The 21,486-nt window shown below is 46.3% G+C and overlaps 1 protein-coding gene across 1 annotated transcript in view; it reads right to left on the bottom strand.

Moving 5' to 3' along the window:
- Nucleotides 1-2,472: 2,472 nt before the first annotated feature.
- exoc2 (exocyst complex component 2) overlaps nucleotides 2,473-21,486 on the bottom strand; it is a 48,103-nt gene continuing 29,089 nt past the window's right edge. Inside the window, exons 11-28 of the mRNA XM_086223998.1 lie at nucleotides 19,907-20,025; nucleotides 14,979-15,092; nucleotides 14,595-14,719; nucleotides 13,151-13,219; nucleotides 12,875-13,032; nucleotides 12,637-12,758; nucleotides 12,055-12,116; nucleotides 11,738-11,818; nucleotides 11,280-11,339; nucleotides 10,718-10,779; nucleotides 10,563-10,632; nucleotides 9,169-9,285; nucleotides 7,432-7,573; nucleotides 5,408-5,463; nucleotides 5,202-5,324; nucleotides 4,293-4,354; nucleotides 3,885-3,944; nucleotides 2,473-3,281 (exon numbers count right to left, since the gene is read on the bottom strand). Of these exons, the coding sequence (XP_086080124.1) occupies nucleotides 3,188-3,281; nucleotides 3,885-3,944; nucleotides 4,293-4,354; nucleotides 5,202-5,324; nucleotides 5,408-5,463; nucleotides 7,432-7,573; nucleotides 9,169-9,285; nucleotides 10,563-10,632; nucleotides 10,718-10,779; nucleotides 11,280-11,339; nucleotides 11,738-11,818; nucleotides 12,055-12,116; nucleotides 12,637-12,758; nucleotides 12,875-13,032; nucleotides 13,151-13,219; nucleotides 14,595-14,719; nucleotides 14,979-15,092; nucleotides 19,907-20,025 (1,696 nt within the window). The 3' untranslated portion in view covers nucleotides 2,473-3,187. The remainder of the gene's footprint in view (nucleotides 3,282-3,884; nucleotides 3,945-4,292; nucleotides 4,355-5,201; nucleotides 5,325-5,407; nucleotides 5,464-7,431; nucleotides 7,574-9,168; nucleotides 9,286-10,562; nucleotides 10,633-10,717; nucleotides 10,780-11,279; nucleotides 11,340-11,737; nucleotides 11,819-12,054; nucleotides 12,117-12,636; nucleotides 12,759-12,874; nucleotides 13,033-13,150; nucleotides 13,220-14,594; nucleotides 14,720-14,978; nucleotides 15,093-19,906; nucleotides 20,026-21,486) is intronic.

Consider the following 21,486-nt stretch of genomic DNA (forward strand, 5'->3'; position numbering starts at 1 on the left):
CTAATGTTCGCAGTCCTGACTAAAAGTTGAGTTATTATTCACTCGTTCTGATTGGAGAGAGAAAAAATGGAGAAGGGGTTCTTTATTGGTCACTTCCTGGGTCCTCCAGAGCCCGGCCTCCTGCGCTGGTTTGTGGGTGCTCAGTACCTTACTTTTTTATGTTAATTAACACCAAATTACAAAACAAGCTAAAAGATTCCAGTGAGGAATGTCATAATGTTGATCCGGCAGACAAAACCTCGAAGGTACTTCTGCTCCACTATTGAGGCGAAATTCTCTCCGGCACGTCAAATTTCTCCGTGCTTTCTATGACACACTGAAGAAATATCAGGTCAAGGTCTGAATGTTGTCACGGACCGAGTCATCTTTGCCTCCTGAATGGAACGGACTGCCAGCGAAAAGAAATTAAAGAAAAAAAACTCCCCCTCTCACCTCTGTTACTGTAAACAGAGAGCTGGTGGAGAACGGATGAGCTTTTAGGCTTTGAAATTATTTTGTGAGTGAATACGTGGGAGGGCAGAGTGCTAAGTTTAGAACGCAGGCAATGAAAACAACCTCTGCGTGGCTTTCCCCTGCATGAAGATAGGAAACAAGACAGAAGACAGGGCCGACTGTTGACACCTGTCGCCGTCGTGACTTCTTCAGCTCATGTGAAAGATTCAATTTCAAATTGAGATTTAAGAGGGCACCAGGATGTCTGAATTGGCAAATCACTCCTCTTGCCACGCAAGCTGGTGTGTGACTCATGTCGCTTGGTCTCTGTGCCCACTACCGTGATCACAATTCATGTCAACGCCACCTTCTTCTGGGATCCGATTTCAGTTTGCTGCCCTGAGTAACGACGGGCCGCACCCAGCATACACCCATACAAGGATGGGCTAGAGAGCGCGAATGAAGTGGTGAGCGGCAGCTCCAGAGATGAATGGCTTCACCCGCTGGCTTGAAGCAAAGCGTGAACACACACTAACCGTCTGCCACAACACACCCTGGCAAAATGTTCCACTGGAGAATGACACATTGATGTTTGCAGCAGCAACGTTTGACGTGCGTCGAGTGAGAGGAAGTGTCACTGGTACTGGAAGAATCTATGAAAATCCATTCGAGAAGAACTGACACAGTTAGCTTCAAGCTAACGGACCATTAGCAAGAGGACAGATAACCCTCTCTCCTCTGTGCTGCATTAGGGAGCTGAAACCCAGAGAGACCAGCTAGCTGCTAGTTAGCTTAGCACAATGAGTGGGAGTGGATGGGAAGTGTTAGCCAACCAAACTGGTATTCAGGAGGAACATTTTGGTTAACAGAAAAACATGTCACTGAAGCAAAAATGTGATTACAGCAAAACACAGGAAGCTGTAGTTTGTGGCTACCTTGTGACAAGTTGCTACCAGGGCGGGCTGATTCCCTCCACCACAGCTCCAACCGCTCATCCAAAGATGGCGCGCGCGCGCACACACACACACACACACGCACGCACGCGCGCGCACACACACACACACACACAAAGACAGATTAATCTCAGGTGAGGTCAGAAACACCTGGAGGACTTGACGGGTTACTGTTAGGACCGTTGCGGTTTTACGACGTTACTGAGACGAGGAGGCCACTTTCACCCTGCAGTAATTGGACGCCACATGGCGTGACATTCGATGACGGTCCTGAGGAGGTCTACAAGCTGAGGGGAGTCGTTGCGCCACCCAGTGGACGCAGGAGGTGATATCTGTGCTACAGTGCAGCATTAATTGGCCCCTTTGTGCTAAATCCAGATGGTATCGGGTTTCACCTCCCTGTCACTCTACAAAACGCACACACGCACACACACATGCACACACACACACACACACACGCACACACACACACACACACGCACACACACACACACACACACCATGACACTAAAAATAGAGTTTTCACATTCATTTGTTCATCAACCCTGGCACAAAGAAAATGAAAATATGTTTTCAAAAAAAAAAAAAAAAAGGCTGAGTGTCTTACACCATCTGATCTGAGGTCAGCAAATTTCCTGCAAGGCCAAAGATCTGATAGATACCTCGGTGCTCAACTGCATCGATGTGCAAGAGTAAGTCAAGTTATCGCTTTTGTCAGGAACTGATATCTCCCTCAACACGACGAATGATCTGATGCTGAGTAAGAACCTCACATCTGTGCTGTCGGACACAAAGGTGGTTTCTAACCGTATTAAAAAAACATCCTGCCCTGTTGTTAATGTGATAAATACTTTTGGCCTATTCTGCTGACACCTCCAGCCGAGAGGCTACAGGAAATCGCGTCTACTTTAAAGTTCAGTCTCATCCTGAATCATCGCAGATTGAGCGTCAACCGTCAGACGGCCTCATTCAGGCAAAACCTTTGAAGAGTTCAGAAAACACCTCTGATAACGAGGACCTTCTGACAAAAAAAACGAAACAATGATCCCCCCCCCCCCCCCCCCCAATAAAGCAAAGATATAAGACCTCTTCATCGTAATGCGTCTCGTTTTATTGGGCAGTTAAGTTGACAGGACACGGAGCATCGGCACCACCCTGAGAGCTCCTGACAGCCGTGGAGGCTCCAGCTTCACCTCTCTGGACGCGACCACGCCCCCGAGCCTCTACCTCAAATATTCTCTCGCGTTTACCTCATACGGAAGGAAATGCGACCCCAAAAATGATGGCAGCTGACAAAAAAAGAAAAGAAAAGAGGAGCAGCTCATCATCTTGAGGCAACAGAAAGGATTCTGATGGATTCCTTTAGAAACGTTAACTTTCTTCCTCTCTGGGTTGATTTTCCTTTTGGTTTCGGCTGCTCGGCCTCACATGGCGGAACGCTGCGTTTTTCTTTGCTGAGGGAGAAAGAGGGAGCGCTTGTTTTGATGCAGCTGACGAGAATGCGTAATTGTGATTTTTAACTTAATTAAACCATGCAGCCGCTCGCGCTGGTGCTGACACAGGCTTTTGCTGGTAAAGTGAAAGGTAATTAGAATAACCAAGGAAACAGGGACTGTCCTGCACAGTAACAATGAGATCGACTCATTTAGTGTCTGGGAGATTAGATGAAGTAACGTTTATGCCCAATAAGAGAAGCAGAACCTGAAAGTGACGCTGACTAAAGTGATGAGTAAATGATAAAGTGGTGACTGTTACTGATGTCACGGTGATAGCAAACAAAGCAGAGCTGCAGAGGACTTCATTTATCTCTTCACAGGCTGGATGCAGGACGGCTGGAAGCAGGTCAGCTGCAGCTGCATGCTGCTCTTAAACTTGTTCAGCAGCTCCTCCAGCAACCTGCCAGAAGAGACCAAAACACAGGGGAATCAGGGGAACTTCCTCTGAACCCAAGTAAAAAGATTAAACCTCACTCGTTGCCACAAGTCCCCTCCACCAAAAGCACAGCGGGGTTTTTGCATCTCTACTTTTTTGCGGCAGGCTCGCTGTCCTCCCATCACAGTGCAGCGACGCCCTTCTCCAGTTATTCAATTGAAGGGACGGAATCTTGACCCCAGGAAGAGGTTGGTTCGTGCTGCAGGGAGGGCAGAACGGCAGCGACTTCAAAACACGGCTGCACGTCTGCGGCGTGTTCCAGGCTTCATGCGCGCAGAGCTAGCGGCAGGCCACGGACAAACTACTCTGCACACGCATGATGTCTAAGCAAATGATGACGACCGACATTTTGAAGACACGTAAACAGGTCGAGCACGTAGCATTCACTGACATATCTTATGAATCGGAACACAAGGTTAAATCATCGCCAGCTTATTTCAGGCATTTAACCGTGAACTGGTGGACTACGAGACGAGAGAACTGGGAGTCCGACAATGAGAGCTCAGCTCAGCTCTGCTCCAGGTTTGAGGACTCGTCCCTGCATCACTCCTTGAGCATCACACTCACTTCTTATCGGCGCCACTGTGCAGCTGAGGCAGCACCTCCAAGGCCAGTTTGAAGCTGGCACTAGAAAAAAAAGAAAGCACTTTTATTAACATGGCAACCAGGAAATACAGTTCAGAGTGAGTCTGCATGCAGGCATTCACTCACACACACACACACACACACACACACACACACACACACACACACACACACACACACACACACACCAAAGTGCACCCACACAGCAGAACCAGATTGCTTTCACTTCCTTCTAGAGTCCACCGTCTAACATACACAGGGATTGTTGGGAGGGATGTGCAACTGCTAAGATTTATGTCTGTGACAGCCATAAATCACCGAGCATGTATGAGGGTCCCCGTCTGTTGCTGCGCGTGTGCATGCGTGTGCATGCGTGCGTGCTGCGCTTACTTGCTCTCAGGGTTTAGATATGTGGCTACGGCGTCTCTCAGGGCACAAAGTTCGAGTCGAGCCTGAAAAAGAAGGTTTAGAGGAAGGGGGTGTGGGGTTGTCAAGTGACCAGAGAGACAATAAAATCATCACCACTGACTGTAAGCAGTTTGTAGCATGAGGCGAATGGTGCCATTGTCAGAAACCACAGGTAAAATCCCTGATGTGTGTGTGTACGTGTGTGTGGGGGTTGCCTTATAAGTCAGGGTCTTAGTATGAATGTAAAATGCTGCCTAGCTGTGTGTTCACACCAAGTCTATGCAAACGCGCGAATGAGGCGAATTTTCAGTTGGGCGGCGCAAATGAGGCGAATTCGAATGGCGAGTTTCGCCTCATTTGCGCAAGTTGAAAATATTCAACTTTGGCGACAAATTCGCATTACGACAGCCAATCAGCGTTGAGGTTGTCCCGACGTCACGACTGACTGTGTCACAAGATGGAGGACAAGTTGATTGGTACAAGACACCACGTGTCAAAATTACAAGAACCGGTTGAATAAGTTGGTGTCCATTCGTTACATTCTGTCACCGATCCTAGCGAGCAGTGAATTTTACCGAGCTGAGCTCGCCTCTAGATGGTGCTGATAACCCAGATACGACAGCGTTTAGTTTTCCGACGTATTTCGGCCTTCCACAGCAGGTACAACGCAACAGTTCTGTGAATATCCATGGTGAAATGGCGGAAAGAAACGTTGCCGGAAACACTCGCTACTCGGCCAAGTGAGCATATTTGCGAATTCGCGTGAATGACACAAATGGACACTAAAATGATCCGGCGGTCAAATTTGCGCGAATAACGGGACGCGAAATTTGCATTCGCGTTTGGTGTGAACACACAGTGAGTGTGTTTGTGTGTGTTTGATGTTTGTACCTGCAGGGCTCCATTTTTGCTGAATGAGGACACACACTGCATCAGGCGGCACATCTCGTCCGCAACCGACGCAACGATTTTAGACAAGACCCGAGGAACCAGGTCTTTAGAGACGGTGAAGACCTGGCGGGGAACGTTCAGAGGTGAGGAGTCACAGGGTGAAGAGAAGTTCGGACGAATGCTGAGAGTGTAAGAGGTGTTTGTACCTCGGCGTGAACAGCAATGATGCTGACCAGAGCCTCCTTCAGGTAGTTCCTTACACCTAAGGGACGAGGACACACAACTCCAATGAAACACAGATGGATGTGGAGGAGAGCTAACGAGAAACTTCAGTCGCCCACGCAGGTATTTCTGTTGTCCAACAGGATGTTAGCCTCTCCTGAAGGGACTGTCGCATGGGTTTTTGAATTTCTGCAGAATATCAGCTCTGTTCACGAGCCTCCTCACCCATGAACGCTGACGATGACGTTTGGAGTGTAAACACAATGGTTAGCAGTACAAAGCTAACGTTAGCCTACAAAAGCACCACACGTCAGACGCATGGATTCAGCGTCACCGCATCTTAGCTTCACGCTTCTTCTCTTTTAACTCTGATGATATTTAACATCCACAATCCCCCCCCCCCCCCCCCCGCCGCCACGTTTAAGACCCATGAACAATCTGATGATCGCAAGTGTGGTATTTACAGATGTATTTTCAGTCACAGCCAGCTAGCATAAACACTGACCTTATTTCAGGTATCAAAAAACCTACAGACTTGATGAGGGACCCGGATGTTACGCTACGCTACCTGAGTTCCAGGTTCATGCCTGCAGACATTTCACTTTGGTTGACTTTCATAGAGAAATCTCTCCTTGGGCTGTTTCCTCCTTATCCTTGTACACACAAGCAGGAACCAATATCAATATGGCCGACGCTCTCTTCATGTCCCGCTCATGTTTGTCCTGAAAGTTAGCTTCCCCTGCATCCTGGCATAAGTTAGGAGGAGGAGCTAAAATCACCACAACAGGCGGCTACGGCAGAGTAGGAATCAAGTGTAACTGATGGTGAGATCAGAGCCTCGAGTCAGAGTGCCTGCTCATAACCGTGTCACCGAAACCATCCAGAAAATTGTCCCCAACGGTCTGCGTTTTCGCTCACCTTTCATTACACTCATTCATGTTCACCCCATTTTCAACTGTTTGTACTGCTGGATGTCAACAACGGCCGGGACAGGTGCCCTCTAGGTGAGCATTTTATCAGGTGAATTCAAGGTTAAATACACAGTGAATAAATATCCGATTTAAAAACATTTGTCAGTTTTAATAGACTATCTCTGGACCTGCTGGAAAACTGCCAGGAGGATTCTACTACGTTGTTTACACTTGATATTAATAAAGTGCTGCCAACAATGACAAAAAGTGAAAACACAAATGGTTTTCCAGGGTTAGACTCTTTCCTTCGGCATTAAAAAGAGCATATATGTGCGTCCTCACTGTTTGTGGTGACAGAGGTTGGGAGAGAAGTCGTTACCGTGGTGCCCTGCAAGAATTTCAATCCAACATGAAGTAAACTCAAAGTGAAAGGCGACAGCAGACCCAACGCACCGAAACCGGAGTTCTACACACAGATACAAGTCCCACACAAAAGTGCAACAAGCGAAAGTATCATATCCTACAACTGTGGTTTAGTGTCCAAAATGTTCCTCTTTCACACAAAATACACTGAACAAAACACACACACACACACACACACACACACACACACACACACGAGCAGAAACCAAAGAGAGGTCCGATGGTCCAGTCTAAGAAGCTCCTGCTTATCTGACAGCTCATACAGTTCTCTCTCTCTCTCTCTCTCTCTCTCTCACACACACACGCACACACACACACGCACACACACACGCATCCTGTTCTACGGTAAACCACTTTTACGCATATGTTTTGCCGTGGTTTTTCAGTGTGTTCACGGAGCTAAAAGTCAAAACATAGTCTCACACGCACACACACCCCCGCAGCCGCACAGAAAGGCCATGAGGTGTCTTCGGGGACCAAAACAATGATCTCAGCGGTGTTTACAGTAAGCCATCAAAGAGCTTCATACATGACACGTGAACCGCGAACACAGACCAGTGATGAGAGTTCTCATCCCACAGGCCTGCTGGGGCCTCATGTCCCACACTACCTGGGTCAGCCAGCCAAACGTCGCGGAACAACATCATGCTAGCACAGGTGTACAGTTGCAGCACCTGTAGGTGTCTGGCAGTCCCTCCAGTCGAAGTACCCGGCGTGGATGCCGGGCTCCAGCGAGCCTACGATGGGGTCGGCCTGCCTCTCGATGTAGGCCTCAAACAGGGTTCTGTCCAGGTCCCGTACAGCGTCCACACTAACCTGGCAGGTCAGAGAGAGGAACGTTAACACAGCAGGACTGAAGGCTCCATTCAAACGAAACACACACGACACAAACTTGAGTGCTCGGCTGAGGCGCGTCGAGGGCGTGTCCCTTCAATCAGACGAGGGCAGCGGTGCGTCATCTGACAGACGGCTATGAGGTACACACCATCTTTGTTTAGCATCTTAGCATGCTAACGTTTGTCTATGAGCACAAAACACAAAGTGCAGCAGAGACTGATTACAAGGAGATTGAGCTTTGCTTGTTCGTTTAATTTATTCATTCCCATTAAGATTACTTCCACTGGTGAATGCCAGTTAGCAAGTGTTAGCATGCTAAGAAGCTAGACTAAACTGCTGATTGTGATCTAAAAACTGGCAGTAAAAACAGGATCATGTTAGCACAGTCGCTGTAGGAGTGCTAGCACCCAGGTGTTAGCATTACGCTCAGGTAATTAATTGTTGGTTCTCTTTGACCAAAAGTCAGAAGATGATATTCAAGGTATATTATTTTCTAAAAACTTAATAAAAAACAAATATAATACAAACCCCAACTTTTAATAAAAACTTGTGTGCAAACCAAGTATTATCTTCTTTTTTCAAATTCTCAAGTTTGATTTTTTTTGTGTTTCCAATTTTTTGCTCTGAACACGATGTGTGTGTTTAATTGTCGGCTCTGATAAAAATGTTCTTAGCATTTTTATAATATCACAAAATAATTCCTCCGGAGGAAAGCAAACTAGCAAAATGTACATCTTATAATCACATTATTCACGTTATGTCCTATAATTATTGTTTTTTACAAATTGTGTTCATCTTCTCTGCATTGCTACACTCCTAGGATTTGTTCTCCATTTCTTAAGGGCCGATCCTCTCGTCGTAAACCACTGGGAGCTGTAACAAACTTCATAAAGTAACAAATATTTAATGTGTCTTGCTCTTAAAATTGATGTCATTTTGCGGTTAATTTGTGTCGTGTAGAATAATGAGTTCATAAACTGTGGAACGTGAAGCTCATCGGAGAGCACAAATGTGTTTGTTGGACAGAGAGGAGTTGCTAACGCGAGCATTAAGTACTTCAATAATGTTTAAAGGTGCGAGTACTTAACAATTAAATGAGGCGAAAAAATCATCCACTGCTACTTCACCTACAAAATAATCCTTCGAGATCATTGACAAATAAAGGAAGCGTTAACAAGGTGCTAGAAACGTTTGTCCCATCTGATCGAGGTCGTCTTCAAAAGTTTAAAGCTCTCGAGGTGGTCTGTGACGAATCTTGAACACGGTATGGTTTTCTCACACGTTGACATTTATGTTTGTGTTCCCATTGTTCTTTCAAAGCCTCTTTACAGAAACATCAACCGATCTCTGCTTTGCTTTGTCATTCAGCCATGAGTCACTGCGTCTGTGTGTGAAGTGAAAGTTGGAACAGTGCGTTTTAGTCAATGACCTTTACTTGTAAAAGAAGCTTATCTCTGCAGAGAAGATGGCGAGCCGCCTTCTCTGAGCAGCCCCGCTGATGACATCACAACAGACTTCTCATCAACAAGCGGTCGGAGCCCGGTGCTCCTTTGTTTATCGTGTTTGTCACTGACCCGCGTGATCTTCTCGGTGCCGGTGAACCCGTGTTTCTCAAAGTGATCGGCCAGGTTGAGGAAGGTGTGTCTCTCCAGGTACTGGCAGTTACTGAGGATGATCAGCAAACGCTGCTCCTGCACACACACACGCACACGCACACACACACACACACACACGCCTGTCATGAGTCTAATTGCTCCTAACTTCATCCCTCAGCCAGAAACAAACTTTCCACCACATTTAACAGCTCCGTTTTTCTCTGCGCTACTGATGACGGCGTCCCGCGCGTCTCAACTCCTGCTCTGACCTTCCTTTTGTTTCCTCCTTCCTTGCTTCCCTGAACCTTTCATATCTCCACCTTTCAATCACACTAAGAACTCATGATCCCTAATTTTGGAGCACTTTTTTAATACCAAACACTTCACAAATCCAAGGCTGAGTTACCAGCAGCAGCAGCCAGACCTCTGGTACTGACACGCTTGTGGCTTTCACTCTTCATAAAGTTTGATGCGCTACATTCAATAAACTTTACTTTGGTATTTGACTTCTCCAGAGGTTAAACAAAGTACACAAATCAAACATACCTCCACACAGGGCCCGAAATTCACGTTCATTCTCAGTGTCCCCCAATTGTCCTGAATTCTACTTTGGTCTGTCCCGGACTGAACCAAATGTGCCCCCGATTTTAATTCTTGTTTTCTCCTTTTTTGTCCCTTGGTCATCACAACATGGACTCTGGTCCACCATACAAGTTTAAAATACGTATTCCTTCATAAAACATCTGGATAATAGTCTGATATGTCGCATTGAAGAATTCTAATTTTTATTTTTCAATTCAATATTTGTAGGAATGATCATCCAAAAACCGAAGTTCCATAATACAGTTTCATAAAAAAACAATAAAAAGGGATAGTACAGACTCTTATTCTGATCAGCTGCATTTCACATAGTTCTAGCGAACATCAGGAGACGATGAGGACGCATTGTGGGACAAATCTCAAAGGATCTTTTTCTCTTCTTGTTCTTTTAACCGTTTGAACTCTGGTCAACTCCACTCAACTGAGCCTGCCAGTCTCACCCCAGCTACAAATATTTTGGTTGGGGAAACCCCATCTGCACCTTGCTCCATTTCACTTTACCAGAAGAACTCTACACCCAGCTCTTCCTCCTCCTCCCCAGCACTTAACAACCATTTTAAACAAGTTACAGGAAATGAGGATGTATGCTTCTTGTCCACAACTAGAAAAAAAAAAAAAAGATAACATTTGTGGTAAGGATGAAGTGAGAAACGTGTGAGGAGGGCCCACGCTTTGGTGACACTGACAGCCACCAGACGAAAGACTACGGGTCGATCAAGGATATCAAGCAGTTTAAAGGAAATTGTACAGAGGAAAAAAAACAGCAAGCTTACAGATGTTGGACTGCAGCACTCCTGAATGCTGGTGAAGCGATCTGGAGAGGACAGATCCACGGAGATGTTGCTGCACACACAGAGGAAACACATCTTGAGGGTCAAGCACAGCGTCGTGACCAATATCACGAAGGAGAAGTCACCCAAAGACTCACTGAGATGAGTTGATGTCTCCGTGGGTCTTGGTGCTCAGCTGCTCCAGGGAGTTGATGAAAACCTGAGTTGAAGACATGGACACCAGTGAATTGTCCCATCCAGGTGTGACACACACCCATGACACAGGTCGGTGCAGGGAGCCACAACTTGAACAGGACGTTCTATATATGGCAATTCATATCATCGATGTTACAGTTCATCATATCTTCAAGGAAATAAATATCCTTAACATTCAAACCCTCCCAAACAAATTCACACGACGCTCATCAAGCCATCAGGTAAAACTCTCTGTCACATTTGTGGCCGCGTGGCCAGCAGGCGGAGGGCTGCTTCAGTTAGCCCCCTGCTACGAGAGCCTGCCAGTCTGAGCCGTCTTCTAACATCCTGCTCCATCTCACCAGAGTTAAGAAAGTTGTTGTCTGGTCCAATTCAGCAGGACCCCCCCGGGTTCACGATAGGTCGTCATGGTTGCCATCACGTGAGTGACGCTGTTCCATATCCAACTTGTTTTAGGTTATTTCTGTGCTGCTGAAATCAATCAGGTGACGGCGACTGTGTTACCTTCATGATGTGCATGCTGAGCTCCGAGGCCTGATCCTGGACCTGGTCCAGCTGCAGGACCTGAAGAAATCACAGCGAGACATTCTGAACAACCCTTGAACAAGCAAATCTAAAGTCAGTGATTTGTGTGAGTCTGATCAATCTGACGTCGCACGAGCAGCTCAGGGTAGTGACAGACGGGTGACAAATCCAGGAATGTAGAGCCCTGATAAAGACGCTTTTGCCCTTGCAGTCATCGCATCTCCAGCTGATAGAAATGGACCAACAGTGCCATCGGAACTTCACTTTCAAGAAGATGTTTTGGAGGAATGGTGTCCATCCCTGTAACCGCAGGGATGGACACCATTCCCTCCAGAGGCCTGGTGCACTGGAGCCGCCCTGTTGGTTTTCCCTGTAATTTGTCACCCATCTGTGCCTCTGCAAACTCCCGTGATTGTGATCGCTGGTCGCCATCTTACGTTCATCTCTCCCGCTTTGATCTCCAGAGGCTCCTTCAGCGACTGCAGCATCTGGACCATGCACTGCTCAAACTGTGACGGCTGGAAGACGACAAACAGAAACACGGGTTCCAGAAATGATTCTACAATGTTGAACTTCATGTTGCAAAAAAACGCAACCTCAGCACAGGCATGAACACACAATGAGGCCACAAAGAGACCGAAAACTGATCATGCACTGTATTTCTATTCTCCAAACTAAAAACTGTACCAGAAAATATCAAACTAATCTGATATTACTGATGATTTATCGTATGAAATTTTTTTGTGACCATTACCAGACTAGTAATCCCCTCGTTATCCACGACCCAGTCCTCCTTCTCAGCGAGCCTCTTGACATCTGAGAACATAAACATGAATCAAGAGCACAATTAACTGAAACCTCTCTACAGTCGACTGAACTCACAGACAAAACAGACTGCAAATATGAAGCGGGATCGCTTTGAAGCAGATTCAACACAAATGAAAATATAAACAGAATTTCCAGTTTCTGAGGAAAACCACAACATCATATAAAATTTGAACTTTCTCGGCTAAGACCACAATTCTACATAAGTGGGGAAAATTAAGAGAAAACCAGTCACTCCTCTCAAAATGACCACTCCTAACCACAAGTGAAAGTAGCATTTCTGAGTGTAGTCTCATAACACTTTCTCAATTACTACTTTGGAGGATGTAGGAGATACAGGTGACGGTTGAGGACAACTGTCACCTCAACAATCAGCACAGAGACACCGTCTGGCTACTGTTCACACAGTGTCATTCAGAAGACAGTTGTAGTGATGCAAGTATCTTTGTGCACCTTGTTATTTCTCTGATACTGGAAACCCTGGCTAACCCTTCTAGCAGCCCCCTCTCACCCTCTGTGGTGTGCAGCAGCGTCACCATGAGGCAGTGAACTCTCAGATCCAGTAGCAGATCCTGGATCACCTGCAGCAAATCATTTGGGATCTCGAGGGCAGCCAGAGCCTCGTGACACGCCCTGCACAAGAGACCCCAGAGAGAAGGAGTCCATAAATCGTTTAACAGGAGCGGAGACAGAAGGACCTGCCCATGCATGAGTCAGAATGAACCGGATTACAAAATCTGCATGGCAACCTGACGGTGTGTATGATTTGTGTGAACCAGCATCCTGAGAGCTCCGCCTTGTTCTCCCAGCCTCCATAAAGATTCAGCTCCGCCTGTGGCAGGGTGGCAGGAAGCAGAGCCCCCCGGACGAGCTTCACCAGCCGGTGGGTCATTTCCTCTATCATTTTCTACAAAACACACAACAAAAGTACAAGCAGCAGGGTTACAGAGCATCCGTTCCATAAAGCAACGATGGTGGGCATTGCCAACGTGTGAAATTAAAAAGCTTGCATTGCATTCAAACACCTTGAAGTCGTTCTGCCTCTGTCTCGCATTCTTCTTGGATTTTTCCACTTGTCCAGATTTCTCTCCAGTCTGCAGAAGGGGAAACAAACACAACATGACCAGCATCTCCAAACTGACACAGGGGTCTTCCACAGGTGGTGCAAAACTCACATCACCCTTGGTATAAAACCCTTGGAGTGTTTCAGCTTTCTTGTTGAATCTAAGACATCTGCAAAGTCATGACGTGCAGCCAGAGGACGGTGACTCTCACCTAGAGAGAAATGCTCCTGAGCTGCCTTGTTTTAAGTGTGACTGCGCACCACAGCAGAGCTTCCAGATCTGCATTTCACACTCACCAACGAAGCCATCAGACAGACGGCGAATGAAGGTGACGCAAAAATGTGCTCTTTGAACTTTAAAGACAAGTCAAACGTGTCTGGTAGACGACCCTAAAAAAAAAAATCAAATTTTCACATAAAAACTGAATATTTGTTTGAACATTCTGATTTGGGGAATGTGGCACTGCCTGATGAGGGTAAACAAACAAACAAACATTCACTTTGTCCTGCCCAACGTATTTACCTGGCATCTTCTCTAGATTCACCACTGGTTTGTGGCCATGCCAACGTACTGGTTTGAATGGGGAATGGAACAAAGTAAAAACATGGTGAGATGTAAGGCGATATTGAGAAGACACAGCTTGACGGCGCTGCCTCGCCAGCGGTGCCGGCTGCCTAGTCGTCAGTCTCCCTGCTGCACTCACAGGATGCATAACTTTTCAACCACGAAACAACAGATTCTTGTCTAGATGCCAGACGACCAGTCAGGTCAGAGGGTTCTGGGGGATTCAAACGGTCTGGACCAAAGGAAAAAGAACCACAACACAGGAACGAGAGAAAACGGCCTTTCATGTTTAAAATGATGGAGCGGTGGTGAAGAGGATCTAACAGGAGTGACAAGAACCCAGAAGCTCAACAGCTCTTTGACCCTATTTAGAGAGAGAGAGGGAAAAGGAATTCTAACTGGAGAGAGATTTCAGGGTGAACATTCCCAAAATGGAGCTGCCCAGTTAATACACCTCTCTGTCATCGTTTCATTTGATGAGAAATGTTGTTTTCTCCTCTTTAAAAAGTGCTGCCCACGTTTTTTTTTTTTTTTTAACAGTCTCTTTTTCTTGGGTGCAGCTCGTCTGAGGTTGTTTTTAATGGCTCTTATAGCTGCTAATATTAATGCCTTGCTGACTTTGTCTTTTTTTACTGTTTTTGTGAAAGTTACTTGTCTTCCATTCTCTGTTGAAAATGAGATTGTTATCTCAAAGACGAGCCTGATAAAACAAAGACAAAATAAATAAATAACACATCCCGTGAAATTAAGTTTTTATGACAAGATCAGATCCCTTAAGTGTGTTGTTGTGTGCATGACATTCACTCCCGGAGTTGTTTCTTCTCACTATCAAAGTATTTACCTCGCTAAAGAGACTGCCATTAACGTAGGAGATCCAGAGCTTCCAGAAGTTGGGCAGCTGACCAATCACCACATCTGACAGCTTCTCCACAAACTGCACCTGCTGCGGCGTCTCAAAGCGCCAGGCTGCAACAGAGACACAAAAACACAGCGCTGCCCAAACGTACTGGAACACAAACCCAAAGATAAACCGATAACATGTTTTACATTTTGTCACGGGAAAAAAACATCGAGCTCATCAGGCTCCAGTTTGTTTACTGGTGATTATGGTAATGTTACTGTAATGATGTTGCAGTGATTCCCCTCAGCTCTGCGCTACGCCTGACTGACAGGGTGGTCCCACCGCAGCGGCCGTGTGTGGGCGAGCTGTCACCGCGGTACTCACTGCTCGGTCTAGTCGTCTGCAGGCTGCCCCCTCTCTTCAATGATGTCGTATGACTGAGCCTGCCGAGGCCTGACGGACGGGTATCCCCCTCCAGATCCAGCGCTCCGACACCCACTGACACATAGAAAGGAAGCGAAATGAACTCAGGAGGAAAAAGAAACACATACTTCAGATATCAAATAATCAAATAAGCCATTTTCATAATTCCACATTCCTCAATAAGCTCAGCAGGCTTTCACACCAAACAATCCTCCCCGGGCCCTCTCGGCCTCTCTTTATTTGTGTTCTGATCCATCTCTGCCCCGGCCCACAGCTGAGAGAATGTCCTGTTGTTTCCAGGGTGCAGAAACAGATCTGCAAGCTTTGTGAGAGCCGGGGTGAAGCGGGTTTACACCGGCCTCACTGGGCTCAGTTACGTCTCATCCTTCTGTTGACACACAGCCGAGCTCCACTAGATGGCGACAGTGAGCTGCTGAAGGCATGAATGGCACCTCTCTCTTTCTCTCTCACACACACACACACACACACACACACTCTGTCTATATATAACAAAGAATATAGGCTGGCTTGAGGACAGTAGATGGAATGAAAGTTGACAAACAGGAATGAAAGTGAAACACTGCAGCACTGAGAGGAGTAGAAACTTATAGTGACAATTGAAAGAAGTTTGTAAGACACAGTAATACACCCACATGATGTCTGTCAGCGGGCAAAGAGTTGCACTCCCAAATCATGTGTCTGACACACTGAAAGAAAAGAACACGGGTGAGTCACAAACTGAATGTTGTGTGCAAGCAAGTATTGAGAAATCCCCAAGCAGGGGGGCGAATGTGGTCATGCTGCACACAACACAGCTTTCCAATCGAGAAAATACACGGGGATTATAAATTGAGTCATATTAATAGTAAACAGAGAAATGTTACACACACGCATCCCGCGCGCACACACACCCACACGCACAGCACACACACGAACAGCACATATGGAGCTGAGGAGTTCTGCTTTCTCTGCGATGTTTTCCTCTCTTTTTACAGGGCGAGAGCTGCTGTTGTTCCAGGTGTTGGCTGGACCCCCGGAGCCCCCAGACTGCACAAGTGCACAAGACCGTGTAGGTGTGAGTGTGTGTGCATGCAGCGCTGCTGTGTGTGTTCAATAATCTTTCTTATCTTTCCAAAAAAAAAAAAACCCAAAAACAAAAACTGAAGGTTAAACATCAGGAACATCTCAGAACGATATTGTCGCTTGTGCTCACTTCCTTATCAGGTCGGCTGCTTCTCTGTGAGTCGGATGAGTTCCTGTTCCCTAAGAGGTCCATGACCTCGACCACACACATGGCTGGGAGTATCACACACACACACACACACACACACACACACACACACACACACACACACACACACACCTTTGGGACCAGAGGCAGCAGACAGCAGGTCCTTTGGACTGATTTCAATATATGATATTCTACGAAACAACTTTCCCACATAAAAAAGTGAGGCTTCAATTACAATTCCTTCCGCAGCCCACGAGGGGGCGCTCACTGTAATTCTGAATACGCAGGACAAACAAGCCCTGAACCATGAACCAAGACGTGAACCAGCCAGACCCTGGTCACCTGGAACAGGTTGCTGGTTACTCCCTGGCATTTAGGTTTTAGACTTCATGCTCCAAGCCGCTGCAACATCCTTCCAAGTATTCACTTTTAGCCGCACCTTTCAGCAGTTTCACTGGCCGGATGATTGCATTCAATTTTTTAAACATATTTAATATGTTCTAACTCACAAATCTTTTCATGAACAATTTTTTGCTGAACATTCAAAAAGGGAATTTTCAATCATAACCTTCAAGAGAATTTATCAAAGGGTAATGCAGCGCAGTGGTCAGTTGTTGCCTGATACTATGATTTCCCTTCATTTGCCATGTAATGTTTTGTTGGTTGGGTTGCTGGTGTTTGTTGAATATTATAGTATTCTTATACTGAAATGGTTTTCAAGCCTGCCTTGTATTTTATTGGTTTACTTCCTTCTATTGTTTCTTTTTAATCCACGCGTTTTATTCATGAGTTTGCGTTTACTCCATGTCCAATGTTTCATTCTGCGGCTGCAACTTTCATGTTCGCTCTGCAGCTGTTGGGTTTCTACCCAGAGTAAAAAGCCCAATGTAAATAAAATGTAGCTCGCTAACGAATGGTGGCCGTGTTTTCCCTGCAGCACGTATACACATACACACATCTAATTAATTCAGCAGGTCAACTGAGGAGTAATAATTAACACATTTCTTCTGGGGACGTACCGACTAAGCTCAAAATCACAACCGCATGTTTCCTCGTCAAACTCGCGAACACTAGAGTTCCTCTAATTACTCACTGACAAACCTGTTTTCCTATGGACAAAATTTCCTACTAATTGTATTGACATTGGCAGAAGAAGCGCTGCTCGGGAAATAAGAGCACTGCAGTCTATAATTGGATCGGGCAGAGTCCAATTGCAGCGCCGCGGTTCTGACATACGGAAGCAACTTGCTCTGTTGTGTTTCTTTGCGAGAAAAGGCCGAGCAAGATAGATGGGTTTATTTCACATTAACACAACTTACAGGATGCTGCAGGAGTTCCGACACACTCAGGCTGTCAGAGGAATAAACCCTGACACCAACACCAAAGGTGGTTTATGGTTCCACTGAGCGGGTGAATGTGATACAAGGAGGAAGGGGAGGCCACCAGCGGTGGGTTGGCTGTGAGGTACCGGTAAGGGGGGACCCTTGTTAAATGAGCAGAGGGCTAAGGGAGGGAGGGGTAAGAGAGGGAGGGACAGGGAGGAAGAGCAGGGTCGGGGGGGGGGGGTGTTGTGGTTGTGGTTTTATGATGGTGGCAGGCTCAAGGGCTGCCTGGGCGAGGAGATGTTTCAAGAGCCGCAGGTTTCAGGCGAGGGGCAGAAAGTGAAGACAAGATGGTAAATAGCTACCAGGTGTGTGTGTGTGTGTGTGTGTGTGTGTGTGTGTGTGTAGGATGGGGAGAACAAAAGAAGAAATGACATTCTGCACATTTCTGAATGTGTTTGTCTCTGTAATTTTGCAGATGAAGACAGTCGTCGGGACAAGAATGTCGGTCAGACGGACGGAGCGGTGGCCAGCTGCTGTTCTGATGACTGCTTTGTGACATGTTTTGTTTTAGGCAGATAAAAATACACACTTAAGTCCATCTACTCCACAGATCAGCAGTTCTGAATATTCCCTGATTTCCCGATGAGTAATTAGTTGGTTATTACATAGAATAATTTGATTCCTTCAGATCCTTAACAACAAAATATAAGGAGAAAATTAGGGACTTCAAATGTTAAGCCAATCAATGCAGGAGCTGGAATTTTTTCCCGGTCTTTTCGTAAACACTAGATGGCCACAACATTTGACGATGAGAGATGCTGCAGCTGAGGGGATACGCAGAGAGACGGGCTGTGGTTTTGACTTTTTGCTGAAAACAAGCAGGATGAACCGGGCTTGTGGCCTTCCTCTCCCAGGCTGAAGCACCACTTCATCAATGACTGGGACGAAGAAGATGAACCGGGACCAAATTGCTATCAGGTAGAGGTGAGGGCGGTCGCACTGTTTGGTTTTGAATACATCAAATATGATGGATGGATCGAACAGCAGCAGTGACTCACGATCCACAAGATTAACTGTGGCATCTGTGTTTTCATTTTCACGTTCGAGCACAATCTTATCAAGATGCTTCAAAATCTGCCGTGTTTCCTTTTAAGTGGCACACAACATGGGGCCCCCCCGAGGCCCAGAGGCGGACGCCTGTCTGTTAATCTGCCTTGTTGACTGACGACTGCTGATGGCAACAAAGCCAAAACCTGGCTGAGCACAATGATGTCACCCTCGCAAAGTTAGCCACTTATTAACTTGGGGTTGACCTTTCAAAGAACCAGCAGATTCCTAAATTCCTCATGAATGCCGCCATCGATGAGACGGATGAGGAAAAGCTCACATAACTCTTGCTAGGAAAACTCATACTTGTGCTGGCTTTCCACCTTTAGCATGAGGAATTATGAAGTATCATAAATGTGCACTCAAGTGTTTGGACCTGACGTTTCGAAGTTGTGTCTTGTGTATCTTCGTGCCATCAAAGCACATTTCTGTGAATATTTCTGTGTGTGTCTGAGTGTATTTTTGAAAACCATCAATTTCGCAAACAGATGGGTTGCATGTGATTTACATGCAATTTCAGGTTCACTCCCTGCCACAAATTGGAATGCATGCGTGGCCTGGACCAGGGCGCGATCCCTGACATGATAATGGAGATGACATTTAAGTGTGGAGCAAAGCAATCCTCAGATCCATCAAGCCTGAGCCCCGGAAACCGCTGTTAGCCTTAGCATTAGGCTTGTTTACGTTCCAGCTGCACGATGTGAAGCAGCCACCCACCTCACAATGTGTTTGTGTGGGTGCCTTTGTGTGTGTGTGTGAGTGTAGGAGGCTGAGAGTGTGTCTATGTGTGGTTGGCGAATCGCTGCTCTTCCTGAGCGGACGGTTTCACATCCACATTCTTCAGCTGGCTGATTTAAGGAGAAACGGCTTAATTGGGGTTAATTGTTTCAATCCATCTATGACGCTGTGTGTGAATGAGAGAGAATGTGTGTGTGTGTGCACAGTAACATGTCAAGCCCTGAAACCCAAATCCAAAGCCAATGCTCCCTCACTTTCATCTTATTCATACATTCATGAGAAAATAAACATGCAGGCCTCCAGCAGAACAGGGAGGGGAGGGCGGCGGCGGCGGAGCGGGAATGCAGGCAGAGCCCTGGGAGGACGAGGAGGCAGCTGGCTTTCTCTTCCCCGAGCTACCTTCAGACTCACGACGCTCACCGCAGGCCTGACTGGAAATGCGAAAGAGGGGGTTTTCACCTCATGAGAGTGTGATGAGTGTCACTCACCTCTCTGGCCGCTGATGAACTCATCTCTGCAGTTCTGCAGCAGCTGAAGGATCCACTTGTGCTGAGCGTAGATGCACTGCCAGGCTGGGTCTCCTGGAGCGTGCAAGTCAGACAGGTACCTTCCGAAGGACAGGAAAACAAACATTTATTTGAGAAAAACAACTGCTTCTGCCTCCTACTGCCTTCTATTTAACGACTAATTCAAGAAATCTCACTAGATTATTGTCACTGCTGCAACTCAATGACCCTTAATCTCTCAAATCAAGCTTGGCCCGAGCTTCGCTGGTGCCTCAAGCAGAGTTTGAAGTCTGGGGTATGAGATGACACTCAGAATGACAAGTCAGTGGCTCAAGTCAAAAGTTGAAATGGGATTTTAGAAGTAATAAGAGATGTGATGATGAGATGCCAGGTATCAACCCGATACTGATCCAAACCCCCGGATCGAATACCAGAAAAATATAAGAACATAATCCAACCCATTAGCCAAATTTCCCATGAAATTGCTCCAGTAAACCTTGAGCGACGAGCTTTAAAGTGAGAGGAATCGGGTCCATCACAGATGGGCAGCACGTGTCAGGAGTTGCATAACTGAGTCAGGTTGCATGTTTTTCTGTCTTTCTGGAAGTTTGAACAGAGTGGAACATCTGTTTTTATAGGCTCTTTTTTTCAAAATGGCAGATGAAGCGAAGTGCAGCCATCAAAGTGCATCATTACCTGCTCAGTAACTTCGACAGGACAAAAATAACAACAGCAAAATATTGTATGGGATCAATTATCGGCTCACACGCCAGGCTGTGACATCGGATCCATCACATGACCCTTGGCCCTCCAACAGCAGCAAACACACTTGTAGGATAAAACCCTAAAATGATCCTAATGACTCTGAAGGTGTGCTGAGCCAACTGCACCTGACACCTTCTAAATACACCAAGCAGGTGTGTGTGTGTATGTGTGTGTGTGTGTGTGTGTGTATGTGTGTGTGTGTGTGTGTGAGGAGCAGAACGTCTCTTTTTACCTGCTACAACAGCTCAGTTTGAGCTTCGTGCAGAAGTTAGGGTTTTCAGCCAGAACTCCCAATGTCAAAAGAAAGTGGAAAACAAAATGTTTAAAAAAAAAAAAAAAAAATCCTGGATGTATTTGAATATCTGATTATGTTCTTTCTTTGCCAAAATTCCACTCCTCCTTCAAGTCTCATGAAAATCAGCCTGATTGATTTTGCGTAATTCTGTTAACAAATGCAAAAGTAACCTCCTTGGCAGAGGTAACACAATATATTAATCCCCAAAATATGAGTAAATACACATGGAGGAAATCTTGCCATGAACTTTACAAGCACTTAAACAACATATCCATCCCCACCCCTCCCGATCCTTCCCCGGGGAGCCAATTTCCAGATAATCACTCAGTGACCTGTGGCGTCTGAGATGACTCACTCCCTGGGCTGCGGCCTGGCTCCCTCTACCGTCATCCTACGAACCAGCCGCTCGTTTGTTTCTCATTAGGCAGCATCTTTCAAATGTTTGAGCAAGACTTGAAATACACACCCACACCGACTCCCACCACCCGGCAGAAGGGTAAAC

This window comes from Aulostomus chinensis, chromosome 14, assembly GCF_037954235.1.
Source record: "Aulostomus chinensis isolate RoL2024-O1b breed Wild chromosome 14, RoL_Achi_v1.0, whole genome shotgun sequence".
Taxonomy (NCBI): Eukaryota; Metazoa; Chordata; class Actinopteri; order Syngnathiformes; family Aulostomidae; genus Aulostomus; species Aulostomus chinensis.